This window comes from Corvus kubaryi, unplaced genomic scaffold, assembly GCF_017639235.1.
Source record: "Corvus kubaryi isolate FWS band 111438036 unplaced genomic scaffold, C.kubaryi_AGA036_p1.0 126, whole genome shotgun sequence".
Lineage (NCBI taxonomy): Eukaryota > Metazoa > Chordata > Aves > Passeriformes > Corvidae > Corvus > Corvus kubaryi.
In genome coordinates, this window is record NW_024580661.1 from 2,941,251 (window position 1) to 2,964,071 (window position 22,821).

At 44.9% G+C, this 22,821-nt stretch overlaps 1 protein-coding gene across 6 annotated transcripts in view; it reads right to left on the bottom strand.

Annotated features, from left to right (window-relative positions):
• Nucleotides 1-22,821, bottom strand: part of MICU1 (mitochondrial calcium uptake 1) — a 73,666-nt gene that overhangs the window by 45,318 nt on the left and 5,527 nt on the right. For 3 of the 6 annotated variants that reach the window (XM_042022551.1, XM_042022546.1, XM_042022518.1), the window contains exons 2-4: nucleotides 19,991-20,192; nucleotides 14,378-14,540; nucleotides 6,172-6,215 (exon numbers count right to left, since the gene is read on the bottom strand). In XM_042022551.1, the coding sequence (XP_041878485.1) occupies nucleotides 6,172-6,215; nucleotides 14,378-14,540; nucleotides 19,991-20,192 (409 nt within the window). Of the gene's footprint in view, nucleotides 1-503; nucleotides 516-6,171; nucleotides 6,216-14,377; nucleotides 14,541-19,990; nucleotides 20,193-22,821 lie in introns of all 6 variants that reach the window. The other 3 variants (XM_042022537.1, XM_042022527.1, XM_042022560.1) reach the window with 2 other exon arrangements.

Sequence of the window (22,821 nt, forward strand, 5' to 3'; positions counted from 1 at the left end):
ACAGTTCACTCTACATGATTCCATAACTTGAAAAACTCAAGTCTGCAAATGTAACCTTTCCCAAACCTACACACCTTCAAATAGATGATGTTTCCTCACAGTATTAGGCCAGGGAATCAAACTAACTTTGTGGCCTCAAGGGGAAAACATTTTCCAGCAGAGCCAGCTCTATCACAGTCTCATCAAGCTGCAAAATAAGACAGAAGCCTCAGAGGACACTGTGAAACCAGGAGGGCAGGGAAACACACATTTGAGCTCTGCTCAAAGCAATTCCTGTTAATAGAGCCAGGTATTAATGGCTACCCTGAGGACTTCTATCCACAAGCCAAACTCAGGTATTCTGAAATAAATCCTTCAGGCTGAGGATCAAGGAGAGCACTCAGAATTATTTATTAGAGGAGCAGAGAGAAGAGGTGAGCATACACTGTCCCTTTCACATGAAAAGTGCATATTATGAGGTCTGAAGCACAAATTAATCAAAGCACATGCTGTCTGCTTTGTACCTGCCAGAAATCCTGGTGGGAGGGGAGAGGGTTAGAAAAGGGAAGAAAATGAGTGAATGCTTGGTTACACAAAAAAACACCACAAACCAGAATTAGAATAAAGACAAGTATCAGAGATATCAGTGGCTGGAAGAAACTCCCGTCAGGTACCTAGAAACCAGAAAAAAAGAGGACAAAGAGCAACCAGAGGATTTTAGTAGGAGCCCTGTGGAAACAAGCAGCAGAATTAGGGACACAAAGAGGTAACAGCATGTAGAGCTTTGTCAAAGCCAAAATGCACCACAACTGTTTGGCAGAGAAGGTAGGAAAAGAAGACACTTGTCCTGTACCTAAAGCAGCCCAGGTGCCCACAGGGATGTTTGTGCACTGTGTTAGAAACAATTAAGTATTTTCTTTGATGAAATTCAGTTTTATTAAAAACAAACCAAGAGAAGAATTTGCAAAGTTCAGTGTCCACACAGGTCCCAGCAAATAGGGAAACATCAGAACTAACTGAAGGAGACAGAAGGGTCAAGTTTGGCTGGGAAGGGAAAGCCAACAAGCAAAGAAACCAACCAATGTGGACAGGGTGCCAGCAAAGAAAGCCAAGAAGAGAAAAACCTCAGCTCAGCTTTGCTTGTTATCTGCAATGAACTGCATCTCTGCTTGCTTCCACACAGCCACAGGCAAGGATTTTGTCCCACCGTGTCCTTATGACACTTTTCAGGGATGGCAGAGGAATGTTCATACAAGTCAGTGTAAGGTAATTATCCATGTAAGAAGATGCCTCCTGGTTATCATGCAAATACTACCTGTGCCAGGATCAGAGGGTGAAGGAATTTAAAAGCAGGGAATCTGAAGTTGGACAGTGACATTTCACATGGATTATGGACCAGAATGGCTGAACACTTCAAGGTGTCTCCAAGCAAGCCACAACCCAGCCTCACCAGTTCAACTGCAGACACTGGGGACACATTAATTTCAAACTCCGTTACAACAGACACTGGCAAGACCTCACACAGTTGGATTTAGAGGACTCTTCACCTGTTTTCATTGCATTTAAGCTGAAGAACATACCTAGTGTCCTTCTCAGCCAATGAGCTCCGTAAAGCAAGCGCACCTGCACTTTACGCTGCTCTTTACTGAACTGTGATACTGGCTTTCAGTAAGGCAATACTTAGAGTTGCATCCTTTGCAATTAAGGTTTCAGAGGCACTTAGACATCCCAGGAGCTCAGAGCTCTGACCCAGTGTTTGGCTCCTGAAGGACAGCAGGACTTTAAGCTTGTCTCCCTTGCTGCAAGTTTGGGTCTATGGCAGCTGATCACACTCTGGTAGGAGCCTCATGCTCCAGGCAAAGCCCATCCACAGAGCAAAGGATCCCAGAAATTCTGACTAACAGACCAAGGCTACTTTCCTTCCCGCTTTTTCAAACCTGAGAGCAAGATCCTTCAATCCACCAGAAAAGGACGGTCCATCTACCTCCAGTCTTCTCCTTGGAGATCCTCCCCAAATACATTTTTTCAAGCTCCTCTGCTCCTGAGATGCTCTTTAAATCATCTGGAAAGAAATCTGCCTCCTGAGCTGACTCCCAGCAAGTGTTTTTTAATGGATGCACAACGTCAGGGAAGCTGAAGATACTCATTGCGTTGGTCCATGGTATGATCCTGCATTCTACAGTGGACGTGAATTCCAGATGTTTTACCAGCCCTTAGAGACACCATGTGAAGTATTTTCCTTGTCCTTCACCTTGCTTGGCATTACTTTATGGTATCCCCAAACATCTAGAGAAGTAAACACAAATGCTGGCAGGAAATACTTAAGTCATAAATTTAATTAGAGGGCGCTGAAAGCCTCTAATTACTTACTGCAGGAGGGGAAGCTGTTGCTGGTAGCTCAAAGGCTTTTGCTCTTATCGAGCAGTAGCAAGGAATTCTCCCTACAGGAGGAAAAAGAGCAAGTCAAGTGTATCCTAATTAAACTAATAAGCCATCTAGAGTGGGGGTTTATTTCCTAAAATAGGCTAGAGGTCTCTTAAAAGCACTCCAGCTCACCTTCACCTTTCCAGCAGGACGAAGTGCTGGAAGCTCAGCTGGGGGACACCTGGGAGCTCCCGTGCTGGCTCATCAGGCTGGTGGCAGGGTGGATATGCGGCTCACAACTGAGAGCAATAACATGAACAGCACTGTTTCTTTATTTCTTTGAGAGATTAGGCTTGTCAATCATTAATGCATAAGCCAAAAAAAATCCCATCAATAAAGAGAGAGAGCATGAAAAAAGAAAATTTTAAACAAAAACTGCACAACAACTTACATAACATTAATGAAGCTTATGCCAGGTTAGACGTGCTAAGAAGTCTATACTACTTAGTGAAAGCATATTCATCACTAAAACATGAGTTATTTCTCCTACAGATGGGTTAAAAATGCATTTGCTTTCCCACTGCCAAATGCAAGAGGGAAGAGACAGTGGAAACACAGCAGACAGACAATAATGATCTGGGCACCTCCACACCACAGCACCCTGAGATTGTGTCTGTTCTCACATCAGACTTCTGCTCAGGCTCCATATGAAATGTCTGCAAGCTGATTAATACCTGTTTTCTACTCTGAATGAATAGTAATCAATGCCTCTTTTCCCTACTTTGCTGAGCTTGCTTCCCTAGGGAAGAAACCACCACTCTTAGACAAAAACAGAGCCACAGGTTGCCTCCCTGTACACAGCCCAAAAGCATGAGCCCGTGCTGGCACACACATCTGACCAAAGGTTTGTGTTGGATGAGTGTCTCCAGGGCTTTTGGTCTTGCATGAGTGAAGAAAAAGCATTTAGGCTCAAATTACAGGAGCATTGTTGCCATTAATAAGGCAGTAACATTTACCTCCCCCCATCCAGTAAGCCTATAAATTACCAGTGGGAAGAAGGAGGGGCAGGAAGAAGGGAAAAAGGTGGGTATTATCTTCTCACCGTTGCGTTCAGTCACACATACAGCAAGCTGCCTCGCAAACCTGACACAAGCACAATACAGAGGCACATCACTCCCCAAAATCCTTTGTCAAGATCAGTCCTGATCACCCCACAACGGCCAATTGGTTGTTTTGATGGTAGTTTTACCTAAATAAAACAGGTTCTGTGAAAGGAGCAGCTCATACATCACCTCACTAATGCTGCAGCATTTAGATCTCAAAACACACGCTCAAAATTCACACAGATGCTACAAACATTGTCCTGGAATATGTAATTAAAATGCAACTAACTGCACAGACCTTTTAACTGAATCTCCTTCCAAATTACTGTGCATTGTCTTTGCTCGGAACTAAAACCAATCCTCTCTCCCACTCTTCGGCCAGGATCTGGCCCGTGGATTGTCAGTGCTCTTGAGCAGCACAGCTTGCTTGTGTCCAAATGTTCACAAGCTCCTTTCTCCTTAAAAAAGGAGAGGAAATTTCCAGTGATCAGGCCTATCTTTGAGTACCACAATTCCCATTACCTCTGTGTAACATCCATAAGGATGCTTAGGGGAACAGTGATGAGCCTCTCACCCTTCTGCCTGAGCTCAGCAGCTCCTCCAGCACACAAAGGCAAATCCCCTCCCAGTAGAGGCTGCTTTGATGATCCAAGAGAAGCGTGTGGCTGGAACCAGGCACAGAGGGAGAGATGCAAAAGGGTTTTATCACTATGCAAGTGAAACCCAGAAAGAGTGAGGTCAGCTCTGCAGCACTTCAGTTGTGCTTGGCTGAGTAAAAGCAGCGTTATTTTTTTAAACTGAAACCCAAAGCAAGCAACAAAATGAGAACAAGTTGCTGTCAGATCAATCTACTATCAGCTTCCTTCATTACCAAGGGAGAGCCAAGGCCAGCTCATTTTATCCTCTCCTCAAATTATCCTCTCACCTGGACATTACCACTGCCCTAATAGCCATGGCCAGATGTAGCCAGTTCCAAGCTGTCTTTAAGCAGACAGCCAAGCAAACAAGAACCCCTATTTCTTCATTTTCAGAGCACGCTGCTTCCAGGGTGTTATTAGGCTGTGGAAAAATCAGGTCCCAGGAGAAGATAATAATAAAGCAAAGTCCATTGCAGTCCCCTGAATCTGCTGCCTCACTCTCAGGCAATCAAACCACAGCACAGAGACATCCAAGTGCAGCAGCAACATCTGTAAGTTATATAAAAAGCTATTTCAGTCTACTACAGGTCAGAACCCACAGTGTTGAGGGGCGAAGGAACAGAAAGCCGAGTCCAAAGGATTTGCCTCTGGACCTTTTATCCAGTGTGCTGGGAATCGCCTGCAGAGCACTCGGGAACAGAGGAGCAATTAGCAAAAATAGTGTGGGATTCAGCACTTCTTCCCTACAAACAAATCTTGTTTATGTAAAGCCTAAGGGATGGGAGTGATAGCATGACAAGATAAAATGATGAAAGTGAGTGGATGCAAAACAGACTGTCATGAAACCAGAGGGAGAAACACTGGGTATTTTGCAAAGAATATATGTCCTTTCTTTGGCTGGGTTGTTTTTTTTTAACCTCAAAAAGCAGACATCACATTTGTGGCAGGAGGGAAAAGAAAACAGGTGTTCACGACACGCTTTGGAGCTTTATGTATCAAAACTAACTGCCAAAATCCACCTCCCTGTTGTCTGTTTTCCAGCAAAGCCCTGCTCTGCTGCCTGGGTAACCAGTGCACTCGTCCAGTGCTCATGACAGGGACCCCAGGTATTTGATCATCTCTGTCCCTGCTAAACACAAAACAGGGAATTGCACACGTTCAGCCCTCATATATAAAGCTTTAAATTCTTTTTCCCCAGTGTTGAGGCTTTCTGGAAATGCCTGACACTCTGTATCAGGTGCACCCTGCAGCAATAGGGGGTGAGATGCTGATGCCCCTTTGAAAGCTTTATTTTCAGATGATGCAGGTGAAAATGCTGCTAAAAGCTGGAGGACCATTGTGTGCCACTAGTGATATGATGGAAAATTAACTAACCTGCAGTTATCTGCATCAAGGAGTCCATCTGAGCTGCCAGTCCTGGGGCAGAGCTGCCTTTAGCACACCAGTGGGATTTACAGTGTGGATAATTAGGTCTGCGATATTCATAATAACAGGCGGGATGCTACATGGCTCCACTTTCACAGGGAGACAAAACTAGACCAGAACTTGCTTAAGATTTTACCAAAACCTCTCATGACAGCACAAACACCCAGAACAGTTGTGCACTGCTGCAGGAAGGACCTGGGGCTCAAAAGGGGAACAGAGAAAGGCTGTTTGATAGGGGGGAAATACATGGTTGGGATGCAGAAAAAAAACCACGAGAGCACCTCCTTCCTTTAGGAATCTGGAGATAAGACTGGAAGGGAAAGGTCCACTGAGTTTCCCTTGAAATGGTTTAACTTGTGGGGCTCTCACACAGTCAGAAAGAAGCAACAAAGAAATGTGGTTACAACCCATGATTTCCCAGGCCACCAGAATATAGGAAGTGGTAACAGTTTGTCTGTAAACATTAAAATAAGGTCCCTTTATAGTACCAATCTTTCTGTCATTACAGAGAAAGCACTGCAATGCTACTGAAAAACAAAATGCTCAGAAGAGAACACTTCACACACTTCATTTAACTTACACCCTCACACAGGTAATAACGGAAGGATTCTAGGTCAAAAAAGCCATTAAATAAAATACATGTAATAGTCTAATGTGCTCACCTTCCCATCGTAGCGTTTCACTATGAACTGGTCCAGGCCCAGGTCTGAAAGAGAAAAAAAAATACTTACAAAAAAAAAAAGCTTTTATAGCGTAAAAACAACTATTTCTTGTGTTTTCTGTTTGAGAGGACTGGAAAGTAAAATGCACAGTATGAGTAACATCTGCAGAAACTGTAAGGACAGGAGGAAAAATTTATTTGGTTTTGTACATTTTGTACTTTGCATTTTGAACACAAAAAACCACCAAACTCATGGAATCAGAGAAGAAAACCTCCTTCTATAGCAGGGCCAGCAAGAGCTCAGCAACCAGCACCTATCAAGAGCCTGAAATACCCTCCCCAAAGCAGATCCTTGCACTATTACCAGGCAAACATTTCACCTGCGACTCCTGGTGGTTTTATTAACTCCTTTTGAACGGCTCACAAATGGGAAAACAAAGACTTGTTCCCGTAGTTAACTGGGATATCCCCAAACAAAGCCAAAGCTTGTTCATATTTGAGGATAAAATAAATAGATTTTAAAGGAGGTAAGTTGTAGATGCATTTGCAAGAAGTGGAGTTCTTTAGCTGGATGGGAGGAAGGCAGGAAGAGGGATTATTTACACCAATAAAGTCTCTCATACCGTCACAAAATGCTTACTTTATGTTGAAGAGGGGAAACAAATATCCCAGCCTTAGCTGAGTTAAGGCACAAAGCCCTCCTCTAACCCACAACGCCCAGCAGGCTGCATCTAACACCAGTGATGGCACATATAAGCAAGATGACAAAAAAAAAAGCAGGAAGATCAACTGTCTGATCTTTGCAATCCAAAGTCAGGAAGATGCATCCTGAGAAGAGATTAAGCGCAACTCAAGCCGAGCACTTCCAGTAAAACTCAGGAGAGCACAGGCTGATTTTTGGTGCTCTGAGGAATAAAACCCCTCTGCAGAGCGACGTCTCGTGCATTTTCTGCCACTGTTTATGGTAATTAGCACATCCTCATTTCAATTTAAATTAGAAAATAAGATGGAAAAACTAAAATGAAGCCTTCCCCATGCCTGCTGCGTCACCTGCTTTTGAAAGAGGCTAATGAAACCCTTCCTGTCTACTGGAAAGTTTCATGGTATTGTGCAGAAAATGGAATTATTCATTGCTCCAGGGTGACCCCCTCGCCCTTTGTGACCCAAAGCAGCTACAGCTCCAATTTCAAAGGTCAAGGCAATTGTCGCAGGACTTTCTGCACTTGTGAAAATTCCAGCCAGAAAGCACCTTCTCAATATTTTGTGGGTCTGATAACAATGCAAATTGCATATTCGTACACATATTCAGACTTCAGTCTTCTCAATTTTATCCTCCTCCAAGCTGTGGGTATAAATGCAGTAAGTATGGGTGCATTTAGAGGCAGGATTTGTCTGATAAATGTGATTATTATACTACACTTCATGTGGTCAGAGCTCACCCCAACCATCCATCTGGATGGTGACTTAAGCTGAGCTTATGTCCATGTGTCATAATAATAATAATTTCTCAGGAGTACCTCCTTTTCCCATGCCAGGAAATGCTGCTGCAAGACAGAACCCTGACAGCCTGACATTATACATGTACTCATGGAAAGCCAAAAAAAGGCCATGGGCTAAAAATAGCAAGTGAAAGTATGGCACCCCCTGCAACTGGACACTGGGAAAGTGAACAGGTTTCAGTAGAGAGCAAAAATGAATGGATGCTTGTCTAGATGAACAGCAATAAAAGATGAGCTGATAACTGTCATTTTATATATAGAAGTACCAAATATATTTCTAAATAATTATAATAAATATTTATGTAATAAATCAGTATGTAAATAATGGTGCCTGGGCTGTCCCAGCACTGGTGCGGCCACAGGCCCAGGGCAGGGCCCGTCCCCTGGGCTGGCCCTGCTGAGGGACCTCAGGGCTGTGTCCAGTTCTGGGCCCTCCTGGCCAGAGAGCCCTGGAGGGGCTGGAGCGTGTCCAGGGCAGGGAACGGAGCTGGGAAGGGGCTGGAGCCCCAGGAGCGGCTGAGGGAGCTGGGAAAGGGGCTGAGCCTGGAGCAAAGGAGGCTCAGGGGGGACCTTGTGGCTCTGCACAAGTCCCTGACAGGAGGGGGCAGCCGGGGGGGTCGGGCTCTGCTGCCAGGGAACAGGGGCAGGACAAGGGGAAACGGCCTCAGGCTGGGCCAGGGGAGGTTTAGATTGGATATCAGGAAAATTCCTTCACCAAAAGGGTGGTCAAGCGCTGGCACAGGCTGCCCAGGGCAGTGGTGGAGTCACTATCCCTGGAGGGATTTAAAAGCCACACAGATATGGCACCTGGGGACATGGTTTAGTGGTGGCCTTGGCAGTGCTGGGCCAATGGTTGAACTCAACCCTAAAATCTTTTCCAGCCCTGATGATTCCACAATTCCACTGCACACACAAGCACATTGGCTCCTACCAGCATCTTATGGTCACCCTCCCAGCCATGCACAACCATGTCCCATTTCCTCTGCTGCATCAATTAAGCTGCACACTTAAATTCCTCTGTGAAGTTCCTCTTACATAGGACCTGAGAGAAGAAGCCAATTCAAAAGCTGAAAAGGGGCATTTATGTTCAAGGCATACAGTTTTACTCTATACATTTTCCTTTTCCAGTACAGTTTATTTTTCCACAAGCCTTTAAACCTGACAAAAGGAAACCAACAAAGAGGGTCTGTTACCTGGTGCCTGGGGTCTGTCTTTAAATTACATAAAGACCCCAAGAGGCTTTTTGTCCAAGTTGCTACAATAGGAATTCAGCATTTGTGCAGCCAGGAGAGCCAATGGAAACACTGCATGGATGAGGACAATCACAGCTGAACAAGGGAAGGGAAGAATGTGAGCTATTACAGCTCTGTTTTTCAAAAGGCAGAGTGCTGTGTTAAAGGCACCACAGGATTGTCTCTAAGTGCCACACTCCCAAGACAAACAGTCCCTGGCTCGGCTATTGCTGCCGAGCTGCAGGAACACAGGCTAATAGGCATGTTTAACCAGGAACAAAGAGCTTTTCCACCTTTCACTGGGGAGCAGGGGCTGAAATAGCATTCTGCCAGAAGTGGTTGAAAGGATTTCCTCAAGAAATGCAGCAATGAAATCCAGAATTTTCAGGAGGATACCTGGCTGCTTCAAGCTTTCCTGGGACACACACCATGGCTACTCTGGATTGCAGAGACCGCCCAGAGCTTCAGTTGTTGTTTCTGTTGAACACACCCAGAGTTTCCACCATGACCTGCCCCAGAATATGCTTTTATTTACCTGACACCCTGTACAACACCTCAGCTTTCCCTACGCATCCCTTTTGCTCCTGCAGCCAAGGGCTCAGTACCAGCCACTCACTGCCAGCAGCATTCAGTCACCTGCAATGATTTCCAAATCAGCTTCCCTGGAAAGTTTAACTACCACTATTTATTACTCCTACAATTTCTGATACCACCTATCAGGGGCCTGAAATAAACAGCAGCACTGCCACGGAGCACCTAAGCACAGAGCACCACGAGAAATGTTATTTCAGAGTAGACTGACACCATTTGCTCACCAATACCAGGGATATAGGCTGCCACTTTTATTCATGTGATGGTACTTTCACAGCACTCTAAAAATAAAAATGATTCAATATAAAACAAAAATTACTTAACACTCACTGCCTGCCACAATGGGGAAAAGAGGGTGTTCAACAGCAGAACCGTACTCCCTGCATTTACTTCCGTCATTTTGGGCTGGGGAGGATGTTTTCATGGAGAAGGAATGAATTATGTAAAGGAAAAAACACAGAATAACTTGTTCTTAGTCTTGTTCAGCAATAGCCAAATCTAAAATCAAATGTTTATTATGTTCCTATTGATTAACAAAAACATACTTTCCATGGATTTTCTCAAAGCCAGCTAATTACCACACTTGATAAATATCTAGACAATCACTAAGCTCTTCATGTTATCTTGTAAAAATAAATCCATAGGCAGCAGGTTATAGACAGCAGTTCTAAAAACCATTTAAAACACAAGCTTCCAGGAGAAGGACAATTATATTACACCAAGAACACGGTTGAAATCAATTAGAAACCATCATGATTTCCTCTGGGATACCAGCAGCTTCCCACTGATGGAAAAACCTTTTCAATTCCTTCCAGTCTTGATATCCTTGTCAGATTTTTCACGTTATTTGGGTAACATTCACTCATGATCTGCTTTTTCCCCCACTGCTTAATATATAACATGGACTCTTTTTTTTGCCAGCAGATGAATAAAAGGGCTAATTATGAAGACTGAAGAGCCTGCTAACTGTGCTTGTGATATGCCACAGGCATATTATTGCAGGAGAAAATGCAACTTTTCCCCTCCAGAGCTGTAATCCAGCTTCTGATTGCTGTATTCAGAGTATTCCCCCTCTGAATCTAAAATGTAACCTGCAAGCAAACAATGAGCTGCCTGAGATTTCTCAGGGGACAACAGCCTCGGGCTTGTGTTCAAGTGCAGGACTGTTTTGTTCCAGGAATGAAGGACCACGGGACTTGTTCTCATCTATCTCCTCCTGCTCCAACAGGCCAGTCAGTCTCACTGTGAGACATGCCTTCCTAAAACACCTGATCAGCCACACCAACCTGTCACCTGTATGGGAAGCCCTCACTTATTTGACTTTTAGCACATAAGCATACATGTAAATGCACCTCTCGCTCCTCCTTGGCTCTTTTCCTGGGGTCTCATGTCAGGCATGACAGGCTCAAAGATGATTCTTGCCTAGGAATTACAGATTTCCACAAAAATTCCACAAAAAAAGAACCCCAGCTTGTACCTCTGAGTTACCTCTCACTGGCATCCTTTTCCTGACGACTTCTCCCTGAAGGACTGGAATCCCAGAATCTCTGGCTTCCTACTAGGTCTTAAATATCCCAGCTGAACACTTTGTGTAACTTTAGGGATCTGTACCAGCCCAGGGAGTTCTCCCCTCTCCATCGCATGAGTGCTTGTCACAGCTCCTGGCTGGTTCTACAGGAGATCAGATCCATATTTCATAAACTTTAATCAAAATGACAAATAATCCACTCCAGAAGCCAGCTTGTGCTCAGCTTCTCATGAAGTTCAGACACGGAAAACAAACCATTTCTAACAGGAGAAGCAAGCTGTACACTCGGATCCAGCCACCAGGAATCAGCTCCGTCCTTCATGGCTCCTCTCCTCCATCACCATCCCGTGCACAGAGCCTGCAGGGGCACAGCTGCTGCTTCTGGCTGCACTCAGCAGCATGTTTGGGGTTTCTTACACTCAAACAAAAAAACCTTCCAAGGGCTCAGATATCTGAGTTGCTGCTCATTATGTGGTGAAACTTGAAATGCATTTTTCCTATGGCAGGAGTCTGGGATAACCAGCGAGGTTAATACAGGGATGGAAGAGCAGGACTGGTTTGGAGACAACCTGCCTTCAATTACAGCATGCTGGGATGAGATACAAGAAGTATTTTTTACTTCTTTCAATCCTTATTGCAAAGGCCATAAGAAAACTGATACTGGCTGAACATGACACAGCTCCTTCTTAGTCCAGGATGCTCCAAAATACTCACTTTCCCCAGGAAAACAATCAGTGCAGAATGGACCCAGAAAATCTCAGGGAAATGGAGGGAACCCTTGCACTTCGCACCAGAGGGTTTTCAGTGTATTTTCAGCAGGTTTGAGACCGGGGTACCAAGGAAGCACCAGGTAGGAAACAGCCATCCATCCCTGTCCATCCACTCTTGGAGCAAACTTATCTCTCAGGTACAAGAGGACGTGGGAGGAAAAAAAAATAATACAGGACTGCAGGGAGCAGAAATCACCACCCACGCTTCTCCTGGCACTTGAACTTCCCAGATAGCACAGAAAGAAATTATTTTTTTAAAGCTTTCAAGTTTAATGCCATTCTTTGGCTTCTTCTGACAAACCATTCCAAGCTCAGCAAGCGCACGTCATTCCTTAAGCACAGCTTTGCCTACTTGGGAATGCTGTGGCAGGAAGTTTGACTGAACCAGAGAAAGCAATCTACAGGAACTGAGGAATTGGCATTCATTTTCCCCAAGCTAGCAAAACACAGGCTAGAATTAAGCTGACTTTATTGACAATAAATCAAACTTTCCCCTACGTAATCCATAAAAATGAATCAGGCACATGATACCTCACAGTAGATGAGCAGTTTAAATACAGCAGGGACTCAGCTACCTCATTACTCCAGATCACTTATATTCCACAGTGTTTTCTCTCCATAAAACAGCAGAGGCATTTACAAGAAGTTACTCCCTGAAATTACGAACTGCAGCTTGAGCACACTGAAGGATTACCTCAAAGAGGTTTCCCAGGAGCACACCAGGCTACATCACAACCCCAAGGAACACCTTGGGATGAAGGCAGGATGCTCCAGCCCCAGTGGAGGGCACACCTAAGTCGTGACTCATGGAAAAAGCAGCCCCAGCATTTCCCAACTAACCTGTAACCTAAATTATCCTATGAGTCAAAAGCACCAGCAGGGTGTGAAGCACAGAACTCATCTGGCCAGCAGGTAGCACTCTTTGTTTTCAATTTCTGATCTGAAAACCAGACCCATCTTTCTTTTGTTTTTTACTACCAGCTTTAAAAACATTGGAGAACAAATTTATGGCTGGTTTGACTTTATTGTAGCAATAAGTGTTTTAGTCTTCTACTGTTCACTATGTATTAAAAAACCCCATTTACTGTGATTGTGATGATGTACAGAGCTCATAAGGAACCACCACCCTAGAGCAGCTCCATCTAGAAGCAAATCCACAACAGTAAGAGTTCTGAAGACAGATTTTTCAACTCAAAATCTGAGATGCCTACCTTCCTGCTCTGCCTGCTGATGGGCAGCCCAAGCTCAGTTTCCATCCCATTCCATTTGCCAAGAGCACCTAAGGCCACTTTCTTCCCTTACAAGCTGCTGTGTGTCACTGACTGGCAGCATTTGCAGGCACTTAAAGGCAGTGACTGGCTTCACGGGGCCATTTCAACAGCCAGGATAACCATGGGAATACAGTGGGAAGTGAGTGGCTAAGACTGATGAGTTATTATTTCCCATTAGTCCCCTCTGCTTGTCTCTGAAGGAGGTGTTGGCTGAGCCTCTTCCACCTATTTTCTTTACACACCTCAAAATGCACCAAGCACGTGGAAGAACTAAAAAAGGAGTCAGATGTGTTGAAATGAAACACAGGATGTTTTTTAAGCTTCCAGACAGGTGCTACTGCTTTTCCAAGTAGCAGTTCAAGAAGTTGCAGATAGACAGGATGGTAACCTACAGCCATTAATTCACATGGAAACTACAGCCATTTCCAGGCCTTGATGGAAACCTAAATATCAATTCACCTACATGCTTCAAACACTAATGCCAGGATTATTTTTTTCTTCCCTCCTGCACACGCTTCATATTGTTATTTTCTAAGCGCAAGGGTACACAGTATTTATTTAGCAGCTGTCATCTAAGATATCAAAACAGTTTCACAATTTGGACATAAACCCCACACTCAAAAAGCTAACATTTGGGGGCTGGAGTTCTTCATTAATGTCTGCAGAGACAAGGGGAGTTTTAATTTGACAAAAGACTGTTTCGTTCTTTGAGATGCAACGTGGGAGACCAAGAAACATGAATCTCCTCCAAAATGGAACACAGACAAAAACCTCCTGACACCCCACCAACACCAAATATTCAGGACACAGCTTTCCAGACAAGAGCAAGGTGTCACTCTCCCACTTGTTGATTGCCAAACCCCCCAGCTATCACAAGTGATGTGTTTGTCTTTAATCCACATGGAATTTGAAGATGGCAGAGATGAGCCCTACCCTGACATGGGGCTGCCTCAACCCCTTTAGGTTGGAAAAGGCCTCTAAGATCATTGAGACTAACCTTTACTGCTGAGGTTCTCCTTGCCAAAGCAACCTCCTTTTGTAGGTTTGGGAAGTGTTCCAGTAAAAGGTAATCTTTCCCTATTAAATATAGGAGAAAGGCATCCCATCTGCTCTTCAAGGGCTCACACCAGCCAGATCTGCTACATTGCATCAGCATTTCGGAAACATGAAAGGGCTCAGGCTAATTTTGGGCTTGGAGCAGGAGAGCTTCAGGAGATGCTTTCTAGCCCTGGCAATGAGAGCTGGGAAGTTTAAAGACCAGGTAGCAGAGACTGGGGAGAACCAGTTCCCCTGACCACCACCCACACACCACTCACTCTCCGGCTGTTTCTCGTTGGGGGTGATGGATCTCACGAAATCCTGCGGGGTCATGAAAACCTCGGACTCGCCATGCTCGTTGATGACCTTCAGCGTGGCAAAGTATCTGAAGATTTTGTCTGGCGTGGAGTAGGCTCTGATCCTGTTCTCGTATTCCATCACCTGGAAATGAGATTTAGCCAGCGTTAGATGGGCACTGTTCCTGCCCCACAGTGACTCAAGTCCTCAAAGAGATTTGCCACAGGACAAGTTGCGTGCAACAACACAACTCTGGACCCTTTTGGCATTATTCCTTTCAAAAACCCTTTGAACAACCATGAAAATTGGACATATCAGCTGCTAATGTCCCAGGATTAAGAACAAACACTAAAAATCTTTATTATGAATAAATTTAGACTCTTCATGGTGGCAGAAGAAAAACAAATTCACAAAATCCCTGAAGGTGCTTTAAAAACATGAGCATAAGAAAAAGCACTGGCGTCACATTTATGAATCTAAAGCAGCCCAACATTTTAACCACAGCGTTGAAGGGTTTGACTTGTGATTAATATATGAAGTAAAAGAAAAAAGTCTTGGAAAGCTGGGAGAAACCTTTACTTTCAAGCAGAGTCCTGGAAAAAAATCACTTGGCACCACAGCTGGTTGCTCAGTCACCCAAGATCATTTTTTCCTCTTTTCTATCGCATTGGCAGAATTCCCCAGAAACTCAGTCCTCCCCACCAATCTGCTTCTTCCTAACTCTGCCAGCAGTGATTTTTTTTGTACCTAGAATCAGTTTTCCCTCACACAGCCGGAATGAATCAAAGACAATAGAAAGCTTTTCTAAACAAAATCACAACACAAGGCCACAAGAGTGGAAAAAGGCACAGACACCTACACTTCATCATGTATTAGCATGGAAAACTTTCCTCCTTACTTCAGCTTTTCATTCCTGCATTATATGCCATGTTCAACAATCCATAATGTACTTGAAACCTGCAGCTGGCCCAGAGCCCCAGGAGGGAAAAAGCCCAACTGATGATGTGCTGCAAGAGAACAAGCAAGATCAAGGCTACTGCCAAGGCAGCTGTAGATCACTCCTGGCTTCGGTCCTGGTTCAGCCTTGTCCTTAAACTCAAACAACTTCCTCAGCCTGATGTTTATCAGACAGAAAACACCCTCTTCTAGTTTTTCTTATTTCTGGCATAAAACAAGCCAAATGCTTTGAATCCCCCAAGCCAGGCTTTGGTAAAGCAAGCCAGTCTCCTCTTTATCTGCCCCAGCTCAGACCTCCAGCAATGCAACCACAGATGACATTATCTAGAATGACAATACCTAAAGCATTCTCTCCCCTTGTCTCTGCACCACCACAGCTTTTCCTTAATTCACATGTCCTCGCATCAACCACTACAGGCAGTTCCCTCCCTCCTTCAGGAGAAAGTTTTTGTCCCTAATGCCCTTTGCACCTCTAATCAACAAACCTAATCCCGCTTTTACTGCTTCAGTCCACAAGGTTCTCCACAGATAAAGGCATTGGAATGCAGGCAATTGCTTTATTGCCAAGCTCCAAGTCCCAGCAAAAGATGATACCCACTTTCCCACCTCTTTCTGGCTTTGTCTACTGCTCCCACCTGGCAGGAGGCAGCTCCTTATGCCAAAGTGATCTTTCCACTCGTGGGTACAGGCCCACATCTCCCTCCTGCCTGACCTGATCTCATGAATAACACCCCACCCAGCTTAATCAGCCAGAAGCAGCTCAGTATTTTTACCTTCAAGCAAGACAAACCAAAGGACAGTATGAAACCCCAGACTGGAGCCAAGAGCAGACACCACAGACCATGACCAGCGTCCTCCATCCATGGCAACCCCTCAACACAGCCTGCTTTCTAGCTAAAAAAAACTCACTAGCCAAATTTTCCAAGCCTGTGGAAAAGTTTGTTGCAAGGCACTATCGAAGGCTTTCCCTCACCCCAGCTAGGCACAACTCAACAACCCCACTGCTGCACCAGAGACAGGAGTCCTGACGTTTCTGCCAGTAAAACCATGTTTCACTTCATCCCACTTGACTTCGTATCCACAATGGCTCTTCCCTCTGTATCCATTTTAAGGCCCTGCTAAGATGCTACTGTCAGTCTTGTTGCTGTCAGGTGCTTTTCTCCTCATGTTTAGAGCATCTAGAGTATTACTTCCAAAGCAACAACAGCTTACTAACAACATGGGTTCAAAACCACATTTCCTGTCTCAGCTTACAGCACAAAAATGCACAAGCTAGACCAAAAAAGTAGAATTTAAACTGCTTTTTAGCATCTCACAGGCTGCTTTCATCACAACTGAAATCTCCCTTCTTCCACAAGCTTCCCTACAAGAACAGAGCAAATGCAGCCACACTTCTTCCCTTTTGCCTGCAGCTGAACTCAATTACATCATTCTTGCTAATGAGCTAATCAGCTGGCAAAAACTGACAAATGTTACAGCCCATCCCTCTGTCTGCAAGGCTGGGTGCAACATGAAGCCAGGTCAAGAAGGGAGCAGCCAAAATGCTGCAAATGGCAAAAAACTCACTTATTCAAGTCTGGGTGCTGAACATCAAGTGGGTGATAACAGGGGTGCCCTGGTCCCTACCCAGATGTGGAGATAAGAGCTCATGCATTTGGGTGCAGACAACCACCACTTGTGAGGGGTTTTGCACTGCTTCAAAGCAACCTGCACAGAAAATCATGCCAGGCAAGAGTCTCCTCTCCTGACCTCTCACCTTTCCCCAGTACACACCAGTCCTCGATGCAAGGAAGACCAGCCAAAATTCTCATCGTGCCCCCAAGAACTGCAGCCTCACATAATCAGGCACCTCCAGAAAGATGATATGACCCAAAGGGGAAAATCCCTTTTTTGCATTTATTAGTAGAGCATGTACTAGAGGAGAAAGACAAGCAAGTAATCCCTGTTGCTCTACAAGAATGAAGATGCTGTTGAGACTGTCAATGTTTATGCTAAGCCTCAGGTTAAAAGAAAAAAACCCTAAATCCTATGCAGACATGAAAATAAAGCTCTAAATTAACATCTCAAGGCACTTCCAGGGCCTCCCTGACCATGCAACAGCACACATCTTAATAGGATAAATTAATTAGGACTCATTTTCTTTGTGCTTCCTCCTGTGACACACACCCAAATTAAGGCTCGGCACAACAAACATCCCAAGGCAAGATACCTGCAGGACCCAAACACTGCCAGTACATCTCGCTAAGTCAGCCCTGCTGCTGCATGCCAACACTTTTAGCAAGTTAATTAACCCATCAGCCCGCCCCCCCATCATGTATTACAGCTCATTAGCCTTCAAACTATGCAGGCACACAAGTAATTTTTTCCTTTCCTGCCCTACACATCCAAGACCTACACACCGCTCAGACAACACGTGCTTGGGAACCAGCCACACACAGTCCCAACACCTGAGAGTGGTTTGTGTTTCAGCTTCCCTCTCACTGCATCACTATCCAAAACAGCAATGTCAAACTTAATTTATTGCTTCACCGCTAATCATCAACTTAATTAAGAGCAACGTTAGGATAACAAACAAGTGTTAAACACTTCCAATTAGGCTTAATTTTTTCACAAGGAAAATCCCACGCTATTTTCAATTCATTATGGGAAGAGTTTTTACTGTGGGTGGTGATGTTTGTTGGGGGTTTCTTACACACGCAGAAGAGTCAAGAATCCCCAAGGTGTGACACAATTAGGGGAGCAGCACATCCTGGGAGCAGCCCTGATTTCGAGCCAGGAGCAGGGGCACACCTTCCCCTGCCATCTGAGCTGGCCACATTCAAACACAGCTCCCGAGGTGACTCACCACAGCAGCTGCTGATCAAACACCGAGCCCACAGCAGAGCCGCTCAAACACGGAGCAGGCACCTGGGAGAATAGCTGGCACATCCTGCCTTTATTGGCGCTTTGCAACATTGGCATTCAGGCCACACAAGGTACATTCTGTCTCGGGGCTGCAGAGAAAAGGCTTGTGTTGGCACAAAGATGATGAGGGCTGTCTTGAACAGGGCTGTTCCCAAGGAAATCGCTGCTCCTGAGTTCCTGCTCTCGGAGGAAGGCGGACTGGGATGAGAAGGGATCCAGGCCACACACTATTCCCGTCTTTTGGGCACACCTGGCTTGTGTCTTATTTGGAAATTATGGCTATATTCCTCCCTGCCTAGTTTGGGAAGGAAAGAGCTGTTCAACACAGGCACATCTCTAACAACTGGAACAACAGTCCTTGCCTCTAAAGAAACTTCCTCTGGCTTCCCCAGCCAGCAGCCACGTCAGACAAAAATCAATCTTTACACTCACTGTATTCAAAAATAAGAGTGTGGATGGAAGTGGACTGTGGTTTGCTCTTTGCAACCTGCCTCCATCTGCTGACACTGGAAAAAACCAATAACCTGCTTTTCTTGAGTGGAACTGGCAAGAGCTGGAGTTGTCAGAGCACCTGACACCCAGTTGCCATGAAAAGTAGCAGCTTCCAAGAACCCACATTCCTGGATGATTCTGAATATTTCAGCTCAGTATCTTACTATGTAACTTCACTGAGCTGCCACCAACATGTCACAACAGGAGAGAGTTTGGAGCCCCAAATACCACGAGGCATTTGAAATCTCAAGTTGTGTAATCTACTCTGACCAGGAACTGACATAATTCAGCAGCTTCAAAGGAAACAGCTCTTAATTTTTCATGAGAAGCTGTTAAGCCACTATATATGACCATCCACAATTTAACAGGTAATGAGATGCAACCTCCAGAATACAGGCTTAAAAATAATTATCAGAAGCAAATCTTAAAAAAATGGGAGTAGATGTTCTGCACAGTTCCTTTCTCCTCTTTGGTGCTGCAACAATATTACATCATCCAACACAGACCAATAAAACTGACATCCAGACGGGCTTAAAAAATAAAATACTGCTGTCTGCCAGCTCCCAGTTACAGGACATCCTTTAATAACAGTGGTTTCAGACAGTGCCAAACCAGTTGTCAGTTCTGAGGAGCACAGGGCTCCTGGAATTGCCCAAGAGTGAAGGCAGGTCACAAGCTAACAATAGAGTTTATTACTCAGGTTTTCCTCCTCTTTAAAATGTGTTTGATCTCAAAATGAAATAGCCAGAAGCATCAAGAGAGAGCCAGGACTAACCATGAAGAGGGACTGAGGCTGTATTTCAACAACTACATTTGCACAGAATAATAAAATGAAGAATTAAAGTACACCTTTCCTATAACCCTCCCTTCCACATTCATCCTCTACTGCTTCCTACATGCACTGTGTATATTCACAGGCAAAGAGATGGACTCTGAGACACACATGCTGAATGTCCCAGATGGTTTAAAAGCTTTGGCACCAACTCCCTGCTTTGCATGCACCACCTAACAGCCATCAGAGCAGGAGCCTTGGTTATCTTGGACATCCAAGCGGAGGTGGGAGAAGAGGTCTCCATTTCAGAGGATCAGCATATTGTGCTTTCCAAACACAGAAGTTTCAACCCACAGAAACTCATGGCAACATGCCAAGAAAGTAGGTTCCCAAAACAGTGAGGTCTCTTAGAAAATAAAGACAGGTACAGAGCAAGTTTTCTCTCTTGCAAGATGCCCAAGTTTGGTACCTTGCGGTCCCGGAACCCAGAGCGCTTCTTCTTCTTCCCTTCCGGCGGCACCTCCTCATCGCCCGACGATGTCACTGCCCGCCTGCCCTGGCTGCCGCTGCTCTCCTGCTCCTCCTCCTCCTCCTCCTCGTGCTTCCCCTTCTCCCCCGGCTCTGCCCTCGGGCCGTGTCTGACGGAGGAGGATGAGTCTTCTGCGTAGGCCCTGTCCCAGGAAAGAAAGCACCTGTTTAGGAAGTGACTGAGTGGTGCTAAGGCTGCAACAAAATGGTCCTGCCAGGCTCTACCCGAGTGAAACACTGGCTACAGTTCAGTGGGGAGGGCTGCAAAGCAAAAGCCCCCTTGGAATACAGTGTGCATTCCCCTGTTGTAATCCAATTTCCACCCCACACCAAAACCCAGACTAGTGGTCACAGTAAGTTTTCTCAGTCCAAATCACTCAGTGAATTATCACATCCTCTTCCAAAAACCAGACATGCAAGAAACACTGGGAGAAGGGAATATCATACCTCCTCTAGCACTAAATTCCACCTCTGCTTCCTCAAAAAGATATACAAAGTGACAGAAATGTGTTTTACCATCAGCACTGCAGGACTCAGGACTAACAACCTTTTTGTTTCAGCTCAGCTGATTTATTTTCTATCTCCAGCAGCTGACAGGCTGTTTTATCCCCTTCTTCCACCAATAACTCTTCTAAACACCAGTGCTGCAAGATTTGTGACAACAAAACTGGAGTTGTTTATCCTCAAGGTGAAAATAAAACTCTGGCAGAGCACAGGACCCCTTTTCCCTTGCTGTTCAAATACAAAGATCTTCAGGCAACTCCATTCATAGACCAAGACTCAACACTTCAAGTGAGAGTCAGGAGCAACTCGCAGAACTGCAACTGGCAATGGGATGATTAAATAAAAAGCAGGATAAATCCCTAAGCCAAACAATGCTCTGGCTTTCCCATGCTTTACTTGTAAAGCAGTTTAGAATCAGACAGAGCTCAGACCCCATTAACATCAGTGAAATTACAATCTCTGAGGAGCCGTTAACATGTCACAAGCAGCAAAGCCAACGGTTTGACAAAATTATTTCTCTTTCTAAAGGACTCAAACAGAGCTCAGGGAAACATTCCAGCCTGCCCATAATTTAAGCAAATCTGCCTTTGCTTTGCATTCCTGGTGGTTTGTTTTGGACTAATCACAGGGTATGGAGCTTACACACAGGTGCTGCTCCTTGGCCACTTTGGTACTGCCTGGAACTATGAACGTAGTCATTTACAGCTGTGTGAGTTTGTTTTAAAAGGGCTGCCTTGGGAGAAAAACAAAAACAAACCAAGATTTTTGAAGTCTCCCAAGCTCTAAACAAAAGGCTACACATACTTCATCCTACCAGTTTCCTGGAAAACACAGATGTGGTATTTAATATTAACAGAAGAGAGTCTGTGTCTGTCTCCCCAGAAATCACAGAATCATGGGTTGGAACGGGCCTTAAAGATCCTCTCATTCCAAACGCCTGCCATGGGCAGGAACACCATCCACAGCTTGCAGCAATCTCAGCACATCAGCTCCCAAGAAGGAGAAATGAGGGCAGGTGCTCCCTCAATTAAATGCTACCAGAATAAAAGACAACTCTCTCCTTATCAGCATCCAATAATTCACTGACAGTCACAGAACAAGACAGATGGGAATGGGCTAAATAACTGCACACCTTCCACAGTACCAGTGGGAAGAAAGCACTTTATGATTTATGGAATGGTTTGGGCTGGAAGGGATCAGCTCAGATAGGGGTTCAGAGGTTTCTAGTCCACAGTGGGACAGAACACAGCTCCATTACAGGGGTCTGATGTAATAAAATACACAAGTGGTCAGTGAAGAGCAGTATTAATCCTGCCTTTTCACATAAGAATGGAGTTTTATGCACTTTCCATTCTGAAAAGACTCTGAATCTCAATTTGCCAACATATGTTTGCAAGTCCTACAGCAAAGTACCATCTTTAAGACCCCCACTGAACCAAACTTTCAGGGACAGGATCCAAACCTGGGTCCTCCACAAGAATCTTAAGATAGGGAAATTATTTCCCTGGAACAGTCTGGCAGCTGATCTCTCTTGGAGCATGAAGTCCACACTGGCACCTCTGCTGAAGCCTTTCCCGAAAGTTCAATCAGCACTGGCACATCCTTGAGGAGCTGTGCAATAGGCTGGAATATGCAGTTACCAGCTGAGGCTACACCAGCAGCACTGACATGGAAAGCCCTTGTGCAGGCAGGACACCCATCTTAAGTAGCTCTCAGGAAGTCTCTTGGGAAAAGGGGATAGAAAAGCGATAGGAAATCAATGGCTTATCTCCACAACTAAGCTATTCCATATGAAACATGCTGAAGAATAGCTGTATCAGGAAAGATTTGCTCCTGTAATGCTTGACTGACAGCTAGCAGACCAGGGAAGGGATAGATGAAATTGAAAAATCAAACATTTTCAGCACATCCCACGCATTCCTTCAATCCATCAGGCTGTCAAGTCAGTTGCTCCAGTGATAGAGATGGAGGCTGTTTAAATACAGTCGGCTTTTTCCTCCCTCTGGTTTATCCAGGTAATTAACTCTGCTCCACAGTCAGATCACCATCCCAGCATTCAGGAAAATGAGCTCTGAGGAGAAAGGCAGAGCCTGTAGGCTACTTCTCAAGCAAGATTTTAAACAGCTCTTCCTCACCTCCAGGCCACTGGCCAAACTACTCACTGAAATAACCACTGAAGGAGCAGCACTCTACGTGCCCCTTCTCCTCTGTGTATTTTACCACCCTGTGCTGAAATTCTTGGCTTCCAACACCTGCAACTTCCACACT